Source organism: Lolium rigidum, unplaced genomic scaffold (genome assembly GCF_022539505.1).
Source record: "Lolium rigidum isolate FL_2022 unplaced genomic scaffold, APGP_CSIRO_Lrig_0.1 contig_9424_1, whole genome shotgun sequence".
Taxonomy (NCBI): domain Eukaryota; kingdom Viridiplantae; phylum Streptophyta; class Magnoliopsida; order Poales; family Poaceae; genus Lolium; species Lolium rigidum.
The window spans coordinates 715,959-729,387 of NW_025901530.1; the positions used below are offsets into that span (position 1 = coordinate 715,959).

Here is a 13,429-nt window from a genome sequence, read left to right on the forward strand (position 1 = left end):
GTGTTTGCCTAGTATTTTTACAACTCTTTGCCGAGTATTTTTACAGCTCTTTGCTGATTGTGTTTTCTCGTTTGACACTCAGAAAATAGTCTGAGTTTTGAATTAAAACACTCAGCAAACCGAGGTATACACGACAAAAACAAATTCTTTTGTAGGGCTTGTTGAGGGCGTTGTTAAGTAATAGCAATGACTTAGTTGTAGGGTTTATCATATATTTTCATATTTCTCCATTGTCATTTATTCCATGTGATCTATTTGTTGATGCTTTTGCATTTCGATCTAATCATGTTCATGTAAATCCTGGCCATTGAACCGCAATTATTGGATGTTTCTTCTTCTTAGGTTCTCCTCCATTATGGAGGGGTGGCATCCTTTTACTATTGTGCATATACTGATATACAGCGCTTGGCCTTTACCGCAAAAATGATTGCAAACTTCTTTCAATTTCGTCTGGATCAAAGAGGGTGTTGAAGCTTTAGCATACGCCAAAAGAATGAACAGTGCAAACTGTCAAAAAAAGGAGTATGGGCATCGGCCCGTTCGTGTAACATTACCGACCGTTGACGTGCACTTTACTTGCTCCTGTCTGTATGTCACGATCTATCAACAGCGGGTCACCACAGATTTGCATCCTGTCCGCTAGCCACCAGTTAATTGTGTCGCTGAATTCTGCCCTCCAACCAAAAAGAAAAGAACTTTCCCCCTCTCAGTGGATTGAGGGCTCCAATCGTTTGATTAATTTGATGATCATAATTTCATAAGTCTCTCCACGAAAAAAAAAACTAACAATTTCAAAGTCGCCATGTCATTGCTGCAACAATGTGAACTAAAACCTCATTTTATCCCCACCACTCCGAAAAAATCCTTATATTACGTGCTCTCTCTCTCTCTCTCTCTCTCTCTCTCTCTCTCTCCCTCCCTCTCCCGTCTCTCTCATTTCGCCAAAATTATTCTGAATATTCGTGAGATATATGAACCATCACAAGATATCGCTCAAAAAAATTCAATGTTTGGAAACCCTGTAGGCATACTACATGCCATGTATCTCATTCCCTCTTTCTGATTTTTTTTCTACATTCTTTAATCCTGACGAGCCAAAGAGAAATGTCCTAACCTGGCACTATAAGAAAAATACTCTTCCCAGTTTGTTAATTACCGAGGGGCTTTGTGCAGTTCACCACAAGTGCTATTAGTTTATGGTTAACATTTCAAACATCAAACCTAAAAAAATATGGATTACCAATATATACAATGCACGACTAAATACTAGTGGGATTGTGATACATACTTATGATTAGGCATGAGGCCACTCTCCCAAGGCATGTACTCTATTGAAATCTTAGTCATGTTAGATCTTGGTACACTAATATGGAATGATCATAAGAATTTTCCTACTAGTGGTAGATACAATTATCACAAGGCATTGCATATATCTTACATAGGTTTTGTAATTATTATACTCGACCACACCTCTATTAAGATTGTTTGAGTCTATATGGATGATAGCATACTATTTGCAGATATGTGCTCATGATTACGTTAATAGCCAAAAAAATGAATGATTTCATTCATCTCTCCTACTTAGTTATGTGTCACATATAGAAAATCTGACATAGCGACATGGCATGCTAAAAATAGTCCGTTGAAGCATTAGGAGCGGCTTGCCTGAGCTAGTCTGGTACCCGGCCGTGTGATAACGACTAAGCTAGGTTGTTTTACAAGTGCAAATCACTTGATTTATGGTTTCCATGCATCATATTTTACATTCTTTTCCTTACGAATGCAACAAATATTTCTTATAGGCATCATTGTTACAACAATAGCCGAAGCAACAACACTAGTTTGACCCATTTAAAGAACAAAATATGTTAGCTCATCATATGGAGTTAGTAAATTTTATTTGAAAGGAGTCATTCTACAAGACTAAGCTATAGAAGTATAACAGTAAAAGACTAGCTTATGAATATATTAGTCAATATTAATTACTCTCTAAACTTGATTATTGTTTTCTCTAAATATGTACATTCGAGAGGAAAAGAAACAAACAATGTATTCTCTATAAAATGTGAATATGGATGTACATCTCGCTACTTTCCTTCATTATTTTTGTGTGAATGTATAACATTGTGTATGAATTTAATATAAACAAACAGAAATGTATAGATGTCATTACAAGGATTTTATGTACATATCATTATGTATTTAGTAAAACTTGAAAACTGAAAATCTTGGAAATTTATATTTTATGTGCCAATTTAAAATAATTAAGAGATTGAATATATTTTCCAACAAGAAAAAGAAAACATAATGCAATAGAAAGCTCTCCGGACATATTTAAAGAATTAGTCAGGTTAGAGCACATTGCTCCCAAAATTGACATCAGCCAAATATTGCACCTTTGATACGGAATATATGTACTGCCTCTACTTTTATTTTGATAATCTGCAAATAAAAAATTACTAGTATAGAAAACATCAAATGTGGTATTACTAGATTTGATACTTGAATATACATATTTTAGTAGTATCATATAGAAACTAAACAACCTTTTTAAAACTATAGAAGTAGCTAGGCATAACGCATGCAGATTTATTCTCTTCAATAACTAGGTTGTAAAACTATACAAATTTTTAGTCTACCATCATAGTATCAAATAATATTCTTCGTCCTCGTGTACAAATAAAGAAAAGGTGTTTTAACATAGTATATGGTCTAGAGCACTATATCAAAGCCGGCTGACGATGATTCATTAGAAGTATGATCATAACTTGTGCCACTCGTAATTACTACTTACCCCCCTGGAGTATACGTTCACATTGACCAGCAGGGAACTATTATCAGGCTCCAACTCCTCCAGCTCTGCAAAAACCTCATCAGGCTGGACAACTCCATTGCTGGCCAATTCATACATCAGTCCACCACCCTCCCTAATGCCGGTGGATCCATCCCCATCCACCGCCACCACCATTGAGTTAGAGGCTGTCTGGTTACCGCAGCCCATCACATTTTGCTCCGGAAGAAAATTATTATGGTTCGAAGGTGATGAGCTTGCGACGTTATCAGTGAAGCTGGTGATTTTTTGCTTCTTGGCAGCGGACGTAGTGACATCGGTGCTATGACCCCGAGCATAGCCGGCTAGGATGTTGCGGTGCATGGGCCAAGGGTGGTTGTGCTCCGCCGTGTAGGTGATGACCAGCATGTTGGGGTCGCTGCGGCTGCGCTCCACTTGCTTCCGGGCCATGCAACCCTTGGAACTGCTGCATCTATAGTAACCCCTGAATGAATGCACCATATTTGTTAGTTCTCAATAGATCAAGTTGCACGACATAAAATCCTTGAATGAGCAACGAAGATGTTTTTCTGCTATCTCTAGGTATAATAGTGTGTGTTGCATACAGAGAGAAAGTTATGGATCCCATCAAATTTTGAGCGTAATATGATATTATAATTGAAAAAAAAACTCCTCGGAAATGACAAGTGTAGTACAATATCACACAAAAAGCGAAAGAAAGCCAATTATAATGTGTCTCATACGAAATGCCAGAACATACGAACATAAAAATTTTGCAACAATTTTCTTTAGTACTATAGTGTACAATGGTTTTTGTCCTTTTGCACAACAAAAGTATCTAAAACGAGTGGGGTTATCGGTGCACTCAAGCTAAGAAAATCCATTATCCAGCATATATCTAAGGAAACAAAATGTGAAACCATCCAAATAAAGTATTAGAGTTAGCTTGTCACTTAGAAATATCAATACATGGATTATATTATAGCTAGTTGTGTATAATGATTGTGTTCGTTTCTATAATTAACATACATAAACAGGACAATGGAACACTGAAACAACTCATCTGGCATCCCTCATTGATCCAAGGTGGCATTGTCTCTTAGCTGTTCATGCTAAAAAAATATCTACGTGGAGTAGGTTTAATTGTCTACGCAGTTGCAAGTTGGAAATAGCCATCTTCTTGAGAAATTCCATTGAACTTTTCAAAGCGATCAACTGATATTTGTGTGACAGAATATACTTAATATATCACAATGAACAAGGCAAAATTAAGACTTCTTTTGTTGATAAATTTAAATCTATTGGATTGTGTAATTACGTAAGTAAACAAGCTGTGCAGACCTTGGATAAGGAGAACCCTTGATGGGTTTCTGGCCATACTTTCTCCATGCCCATAGATCAGATGGAATAACCTCTCCACCTCCACCCGCCCGGTTGCTCGTCGCTGGTGGCGCCGGAATGCAAACCACCTTCCTCACATCGTTCTTTCTGGAATATGGGATATGCTCACAAGGCATAACACAATCACTTAATTGAAAAGGAAGAACATACATTTAGGGGTTTTGAAGAAAAAGTAAATAATGTTTTGATAAAAAATAGGATTTATTGGAAAAAGCAATAGGAAGCGATTAAAAACCCTCATTTAATTGACGACTAAAGTATGCATTGTCTAGTAGCCTTGAAATTAAACCATGCTGCACCTAGTGAGAGAATAATAGTGACCCCAAATGGCCAGCTGCATACGTTCAGAATGCATCAAATGTTCGGAATCAAATATGATAACAAATTTTTTATCTTAACCAAATCTCCAGGATATATATAGTAGGTAGGGAGTTTCTCAATAATATATATACTGACGAAGATGCGGAAACGAATCAGCGTATTCATATGTTCTGAAAATACAAATGAATCAGTTTAAAAAAATAGAAACGCAGGTAGGTTGGGTATACATGAACTAATGTAGTGTGGTAAGGGAAGTAGGAAAGTCGTAGAGAGGGGAATGGCAAGAAATGTCAAATCAAAGCCTCTTAGTAGGAAACACTTTGAGGGTTAAAAAACCTGTTTATCATCTGATGAGCATGAGCAGATGGTGGCGAGATCTTTATAGCGTCTTCGCCAGCGTCGACATCCCCAGCAGAGGCGCCATAGCACGCGTGCTCAGAGATCTGGAAAGCCAGAGGTTGCTGGTGGTGCTGCTGCTGCGGCAGCCCATACGAGCCTGTCGGTGGCAGTAGGTACGGATCGAGGGCGACCGTGGGCAGTAGCACCGCCTCTAACATCGCCGCGTCGCCGACGCCGCAAGCGACGCTCATAGGCCGCCGCTGCTGCTCCTCGTAAGGGACCATTTTGTGAGCTGACGCAGGAGGAGGTGGTCGTGGTTGGTGATGGCTGGTGGAGGACGACGCCACTGCAATATTGGCGCGGGCCACGACGTCGGCGAGGTCGCCCTCTTGCGCACTGGCGGCGGCGGCGTTGGCCTGCATCTCCATATCCATAGTGGTGTGTGTGTGCTCAATGCTCACCCTGTCGTTTCTTGTTTCTATCAAGCTGCTAGCTAGTCTCCTAGCTTAGCCACACTGCCAGCTGCTTGCTGGTGCAGCAATACACATTCACATGTAGTCACGGAGTCAGTTTTCTCTTTCCGATGGACACACGCAAAAAACTCTGTCTAAAAACTAAAAAGTCCTTTACAAAATTCTCTCTCTTATTCATGAGCTATCTAGGCAGCTAGCAAAGGTCACAATGGAGCGCATAATTTGGCAGACCTGGATGGGATATGATGTTTGTAGATACGGTGGCTGCGGTGGTGAGGTAAGTGCGTGTGTGTCTTTTCATGGAGTAAACAGGCGATATGATGGCTACGGTAATAGTGAGAGAGATGGAGGTACGACGAAATAAGCGACCTGTATTTATTTGGGTGACGGCTACAGCTCCTGCCACTGTTGGTACCAACTGTGGGCAGCTTATTGCACCACAGAGATCGAGTACGACAGGGAGAACACATTACGGCACTCCATCCATCTCCTCTGCAAGGACTGCTGCTTTTGTGCCTCTCTCTCCCCCAAAAGTCCCATCCACATCGATCTCTAGCTATCCATGGTTCAAAAAAAAATAAGCTGTCCAATTTTAGTCAGAAGTCACATCTTGTAAGTTTGACCAATCATGTATATACAATAATTAACATCTACAATATCAAATCAATAAAAGTAGGAAAAACATGAATGGAGCAGGTGCCTTCTCATTTTTTGTCCTTTTTTTTTATGTATCTCTCAAATTATATAATATTTTTATTAGATTTTTTTGCAAGTCACTCCAAAATAACAAATAGAATGGAGAAAAAATAGCCCAGATTTGTTTTGTGGAAATTTAAATTTTAAATTATTTAAAATTCAAAATATATTCTTGAAATACATATATAGATAATGACATAAAAAATTCAAAACATTTTACCACATTCCAATTGTTATGTTTAAGTGATCTGCAATTTTTTTAGTTTAAACAATGTGTGGTGTGAGAGATACAAAAATGAGAAATTGTTTGAGAGGGGAACAAAAAGAACTTGCATGGATCTTGATGCAGTATAGACGGTCTGCATACGGGTGCTCACCAAGCACCTCCTTTGAAAGTCCACTCTCAACAAATTTTCTTAGTATAATTGTTTAAAATTATAAATGATCATATATTTATCTATAAGATTAGGTCAAACTTCAATAGTGTTGACTTTTGATTAAAATTGTGGTAGCTCCTCATTTAGAGAGATAGATGCAAGGGAAATGAAAACAACAAGGGGACAAGGCAGGGGTGTACACAGCAGGGTGACCAGGTGGGTCGTGGCCCACCATGAGTTGTTCGGAAACATTTACATTTACTTATTTGCACAAATTGTATCACACATGGCATGTGTAAAAAAATTAGGCATGTGTGCCCACCCTACAGTTTTTTTGTGCGGGGAGAAACACATGGGGCAATTGAGAGAGGGATTAGGCTTGCCCTTTTATATAAAAAAACGAAGAACAAATCGAACTATCTTTGGAAAATTACAATACAAACCTCTCTTATGGCGCCGCATGGTGGATGACATGGTTACATTGCACCACGCCATAGCCCAAATCATGATGGGATATTTTCCTATGAGGTATTGGTCGCTAGGCAAACCCATGACACACATTTATGGTGCCATGGTCCAATTCACGATGGTCCTCACATGGTTAAGTGTCAAGGGATGCGGGGCAGGCCCATATATAGAAAACTCTCACAACATGTTGATTAACCAATAGTGTGTGATTCGGCATGTTCGGTAATACATGTACAAGACTCTGAAACTCTTCTGAATCAATAACCTAAGATTGGGACCAGTGAGATCCATGATGGCTCCCACGTACACACGAAATATCTTCGAGCTAACCTTGTTGTGTTTGTGCATATGTTAATCCCTATCACCTCATGATACATATGATAACCTGACGCGAGACTTCGTAATCCCCGTGATGCGAACACTTTGATCACTATACCTATCATCCTCGTTAATTCATGTATTGTTCTCCTTACTCTTATATATTTTCTGGTATCTATGTGGTCAACATTGTGAAGTGTTTGCGCAGATGATAAATTGATACCGTAATACCGAGGGCCTAGATTGTGTCTCTCCATCATAAGGATTAATATCCAAATCTTGAACTAGCCAAGTCTCTAGACATACTTTTAGATATACACGGTAATCAACTTTATTATTGCCTAGTTACAGACAATGTTTTCTAACGATCAAGGTATACTCTCTAGCATGAGGATATTTCATATTCTCATATTCTAAGGATTCGTACATGATGATTATACTAACAACGAATGTTGATGCTATCTTGTAATATAACATAGACTTTAGATCGGTCTAGTATCCTTATTCTGTTAACAATATATTCTCATTGTTGTGGGTATTCTTTGTAACATTAACAATACCAATGATTAATAAAACACGATCATAATACAATATATGAGCTAGTTCTAGAGACGGAGCTAGGAACAACTTATTGCTTAAATCTATACATGTGCTTGTGAATTTCCTTCGAATCTCATATTCAAGAATCGCACTAGTTGTAGCATAAATAAATAAATATTAATTAAGAACTTTGAAATGTATAATAACAATAATTATTGTCTCTAGATCATATTTCCTACAATGTGTCACTTGCACTAGAGTCAATAATTTAATCGACATGATTAGATCGACATCAATGAGACTACAATGCCGCCTTGCTTGTGGTATAGAGATTATTGTAAGATCTAACTATCTTAGGGTCGTATGAAACTTTTATACTTTCATATGTCCTTGCTTACTAGAAACTTGGAAAACTTGAAATATTCTTAAAGTATTCGGATTTCCAGCGATAACCTGCAACTAAGCCACAATTAATGTACTACCCATTAGATCTAATGTTGTCATAGCACCTAGTTCCTCTCACAAATAGTTTTATCCAAATAGCTTTCATTATTGTTTATCTCAAACAGAATATTCTGATAAACAAAGGCAATGTAAAGCTTTGGGGCACATTTGGAATATTTTAATTCAGTTTCCTCAGTTCGCTTTTACCTATTGTAGCATTTATTTGACACATGTTTACTTACTTTGAGAGCGCTATTCTCCCCTAGCCTTCCTTTAGCCGGTCAAGCGAGAAATCCACTCCGGTATACTAGTACTCCATCCTTTCATAATTAACTTGCATTTTGGGTTTAGTTAAGTCGATGTTGCAAAGTTTGACCGATAATATCAGAAAAAAATCAGCACCATGATTCCAAATGCGCATATCATATGAAAATATACTTTATGACGATTCTAATAAATTTTACATTATTGATGTGAATATTTTTTCCTAAATATATGGTCAAAGTTTACAATGTTTAATTTTAACTGAAAAACGCGATGTAATTGTGAATGTTGGGAGTATCAAAACACAAATATGCTAAACTAATAGTTCAAAAAAATGCTACACTAAGGCCATGACAAACATATAATGTTGAAGAACACATTTAATAATATTACGTATTTCAATTCCCCTGTCCATTTATGTGTGTGTGCAGTGCGCACTCATGCAGGTATGTACAGTAGCAACTTTGGCTTATGTGTAACTAACTATGTTCTGTCATTATCTGATTATCTCTCTCGATAGTGAGGATGGAGTCGATCGGTGGATCCTTTTATGTGTGGCATGCGTGAACAGTCACGACTGGAAATAGATACCTATTTGTCAAGTTGCCAAATACATGACTTTGACTTATTAGAAATTGTATGTGATTAAACTTCTCTGTCTTTGACTGCTGGTTAATATTATTAAAATCTGTTAAAACATAAATACCTATAGATTTGTTTTTTAAAGTAGTCTCGCTATATTTATAATTAATTACTTGCACATTTATACAATCAATTGTCAAATATTTCTCACTAGCAAATCATAAAATCGATAATGGTGGGATTATTTATCGTAATTACTCATCTAATTGTCGAGTTATTTTTTTTTTGCTAATTTGCACAGTCGCTCTCGCGAATCCAAGAGAACCGGTTTTACCATGTCGCAACTATTAAGCATTTATGTTTATCACACTTTTTTTGGGTTAAATAGTCACATACTTTGAATTGAAAAGATACACTATATTATTAGGATATTTGGTGTTCAGATATTTCATCTATTTCTAGTTGTCTGAACTTGTCGTTCGCATATATATTTTGAATCAAAAGAAATATGTAGGCTAGCGAAACTTGATTTTTTAACAAAATTGTTTAGATATATGAAATATATTACTTGGTCATGAACATACTCAAAGAAAAAACTAAGTACCACGATGTGGTTATTTGCGGGCTATATTTTCTATGCAATGTCCACATATTTGACATGAAGTTTTTTCTATGACAGTTGCTTCATTTTATTTCTCGTGTTGTGCGGTCAAGAAAAACACTGAAATTTATGGAGAACATTTAGCCTGATGGAATTTGTTTGAAATTTAATCAGTATGACCTCTTTACGATATTTGGAGTGGGCGTATATACTTAATCAGTAGGCAGGATATTCACACATGTAATTGACTAATTTTATACAAATCAGTTGCATCATCACACCCTAGTAAAGAAAAATAAGAAGTTACATGTTTTGTTCTATGCACGTAACGTGTTGATTTTGAAGAGGTCCACTTACATGTTGCCCTTCACGTGTCGTACTAAGGTTACCTTATTTTCTTGTATGTGCATAGTGTGCTAATTAACCATAATATATACATTTTTCTGTAGGTGGCCCACAAAAAGAGTCGTATTCGTGTGAGAGAGGGACTCTGTTTTTTTTGTAGTACAGGGCTAAAATGAAATCCAGGGCGGTTGTACTTTAGGTCTTTACTAGGAAGCCTTGGCGCGGCGGCACGCCGCGCCCGTGTTCCGGCCATTCTGAATGTAGCAAGACGCATCGGTCTAGCCGCACTTTGACCATAAAAGCTTGATTTTACGAAAGACCCTGATTTACACTGCATCATACAATGGTTTAGTTGTCGTACATTAGAAGATTGTGTTAAAAACCTTGTGATGATCATGGCTAGCAATCCCCCTTCACCAACATCAGTCGAAGCTTCTTCAATTGGCACGGCGTGAAGAACCCAGGCATGATGGCTAGAGTATCTAGTCCTGGCGCAGAAAGTCCATCTCGTTGCTGGATTTCTTCTTACATTTTCTTGGAAGAGAAGCCAACGTATTTTCCTAGAAGAGGATTCAATGTATTGTTGTGTGGCCTGGAGATTGGATAGCAAGATGGCATGTTCAATTAGAATCAGAAGCCCTGCATAGTTGTGAAGAAAAAAAAAAGACAAAGTTTAGGTACTAAAATAACAACAAAGTTCCATCTAATTGTCTCCGAAAAAAGAGTCAGGTCTAGCTAATAGTATTTGCCTGAGGAATAATAAGCCCTGTATATACAGTTGAGAAGAAACAAAAAAAGACAACGTTTAGGTACTAAAATAACAACAAAGTACCATCTAACTATCTCTAAAAAAAGAGTCAGCTCTAGCTAATAGTATTTGGTGGAATCTGTAAGGGTAACATTGCCCTATTGTAGATAACTTCCAACACATGGGAATTTTGCAACAATAGTAAAGATTCTAATTCAGTATGTTCTGAAGAAAGTTCACAGATGCACACACCTCAGCTATGTATTTTCACAGGAATGCCTCTGGGCCTATATCCTCGAACCACCAGGGAAAAAGAAGAAGGGGCATAGGTAATTGATCAGCAAACTTCATAGTGATCAGCCAATCAAATTATTTCAGGAAGCAAAGTATGTGATATACGGAGTACAAAATTCCTCTTTACAAAGAAAGTCATGTTCAACAATAGACTGATATTTCCTGATCAACAATAATTACATAAAGCGGTTCTTAAGAACAGTACAGAAATCTCCAGAATGGACTTCCTATCACATAATGCAGTATAAATTATGGTCGACAAAAAATGTTTGACCAAGTTTATATTTAATACAATACACGTGTGAAGAAATGTATGAGAGAGATCACCTGATTCCAATGATACCATTTTGGAAGGAACAACTCAGCTGATTCTGACAGTGAAAACGAATTTTCTGAGACAAAAAATCAAAACTCAGACATTGATCGATTTCTTCCATCTACCTGGTTGCATACATTAGTATGAAACCAATTCTCCAAATATAAAAAAAAGAATATTGCACTGGCTTCCCAGAATATGACGACCATTCAAAGTGCGTGTCTCTGTCCAATATGTATGTCATCCCCTGTTTTCTTATCTGTTGTATTGTTAACTCCAGATTTTGGAGAAACCTGCAAGGAACATCAAATATAACTACAGTAGATATACTCATATAAAAATGTGTAGTGCAATAGCGGTCTGATTTTGCGGTCGTAAACTTACATAATGCTAATCAAATCTGCCACATAAAATGTGACAGAAATGCATAAGGTGGAGCCATCGCCCACCCACAGTTTGTTCGCAATATTTCTCCACTGCAATATTCTGTAATTTGAAGGCAAATATCTGAAACACCGGTCAAGGAATTAACACGAATTTATGGGATGCTGAATATATGTCAACGGAAACAGATGCAAAATAGTAGCTGCAAGAGGTCCTATTGGATCTTACAGTAAAACTATGTGGCAAACTTGGTTAATGAAAAATGGAAGTGTACATTGAGTTGTTTCCTCCTCAGGTCATTATTCAACTTTTAAGTCTTTTATCATCACTCAAGTAGCAGATCTTCATTTCTTGGCTTTAACATACTCTTTTCTACACTTTGATAACCCATACAAAGGAGACTGCATAAACAATTTAAATAAGCTCAAACAAAACCAAGGACCATCTTAAGATGCTCCAATTCTAGCAATTGACATGTGTAAGGTCAGCGTACCCACATAAATGCAAGCAACCTATATTTTCCTACTTTTATTATTCATTTAGAAACTTGGCTGATCTTGGAATCTCCTAGTTCCAGTAGGCGAGTCTTTGCTGAGATTTCTTACTGAACTTCTCTTGAAGTGACCTCATGATTCTTAACTTTTTCTTTGAAGGTGGTACTACTTGATTCTGAAGTTTTGACAGTGACCATCGTTCTATACTCTGATCCAAAGGCAGTGAGCTATTGGACTGACCCCTCCACCTGGTTGTGCACACACGGTTCCCACTTCAGGTAGAAACCATTTTCTGAAATGTATGCTCCATCTAAAACGGAAAGCCCATACCAGCAAGACGATCTGCATCAGAACTTGCAAAAAGAAGACAAATCAGGAAAGACAAAAACAATGCACAAATAGCCAAAATGAAAGAATAAGTCACAACCAAGACAAAATAACCTGACAGAGTCCAGGAAGAGCTTCCCATCGCAAATAAATAAAGGACGGGACGTAAAACTGTAAAAGGACTGTAATCAGTATTAGCCCTCCAACAGAGATGCCACCTAAAGAACAGGAATACACAGTCAGGAACCGAGAAGGTGCAAAAGTAAGCCTAATAATTAAGAGAAGAAGAAAATCAATACCAGTAGAATCATCAATAACCAAACGTTCACCCAGCCTGATCTTTGCATCAACATCACAGAGAGTTGCAGGGACGTACGCTCACACTTGAACTACCAATTGCAGGATTGAAGGAAGAGGAAATAACAGAAGGAGGAAGCACCGGCTCCATATCCTCCTCTTCCTCTCCCTCGTCCACCAACTCATTTTCTCCCATCTGCATCTCCAGTTAGAGATCCTCCTTGAACGTATTCATCGCCCCTGTATTGGGCACCACCAGCGTGAGGGGATCCATGGTGGCCGCTTAGGGCGATGACGGGCAAGACGACCGGATCGGACGACGGGGAGGTGGGGGAGGGGGCGTGGGCGTGGGAAAAAAGAGGCGCAGTGAGCCGATGACCATAAGGGAACGCCCAGAAACTTTCTCATGCGATGCCATAGCAAGAAATTAGGAAAGATAAATTAGCGGAGAGAAGGTGGAAGACACCGACACGTAATGTCTTCCAGAGAAACACGTAGGCTAGGAGAAAATAACGTGGCATAGCACCGATCCAACCCACCGCTTAACCGCGGTAAACGGCAGGTACGCAATTACCGGAAGAAAATCTCATCAGTGTGAAGGAAAGAGTC

General features: G+C 38.1%; 1 protein-coding gene and 1 long non-coding RNA gene across 2 annotated transcripts; both read right to left on the reverse strand.

Annotated features, from left to right (window-relative positions):
- Nucleotides 1-2,606: 2,606 nt before the first annotated feature.
- LOC124682379 (probable WRKY transcription factor 14) lies at nucleotides 2,607-5,286 on the reverse strand. Its single transcript, XM_047217071.1, has 3 exons — nucleotides 4,850-5,286; nucleotides 4,133-4,279; nucleotides 2,607-3,275 (listed from the first exon to the last, which is right to left on the reverse strand). Exons 1-3 carry the CDS (start codon nucleotides 5,284-5,286, stop codon nucleotides 2,762-2,764), a joined length of 1,098 nt encoding a protein of 365 aa, XP_047073027.1. The 3' UTR covers nucleotides 2,607-2,761.
- Nucleotides 5,287-10,248: 4,962 nt separating this feature from the next.
- Nucleotides 10,249-13,130, reverse strand: LOC124682376. The gene is made up of 6 exons (XR_006996267.1): nucleotides 12,823-13,130; nucleotides 12,638-12,741; nucleotides 11,703-12,538; nucleotides 11,330-11,611; nucleotides 10,961-10,995; nucleotides 10,249-10,599 (listed from the first exon to the last, which is right to left on the reverse strand). It is a non-coding gene; the product is annotated as an uncharacterized LOC124682376 (long non-coding RNA).
- Between the last annotated feature and the right edge of the window lie 299 nt (nucleotides 13,131-13,429).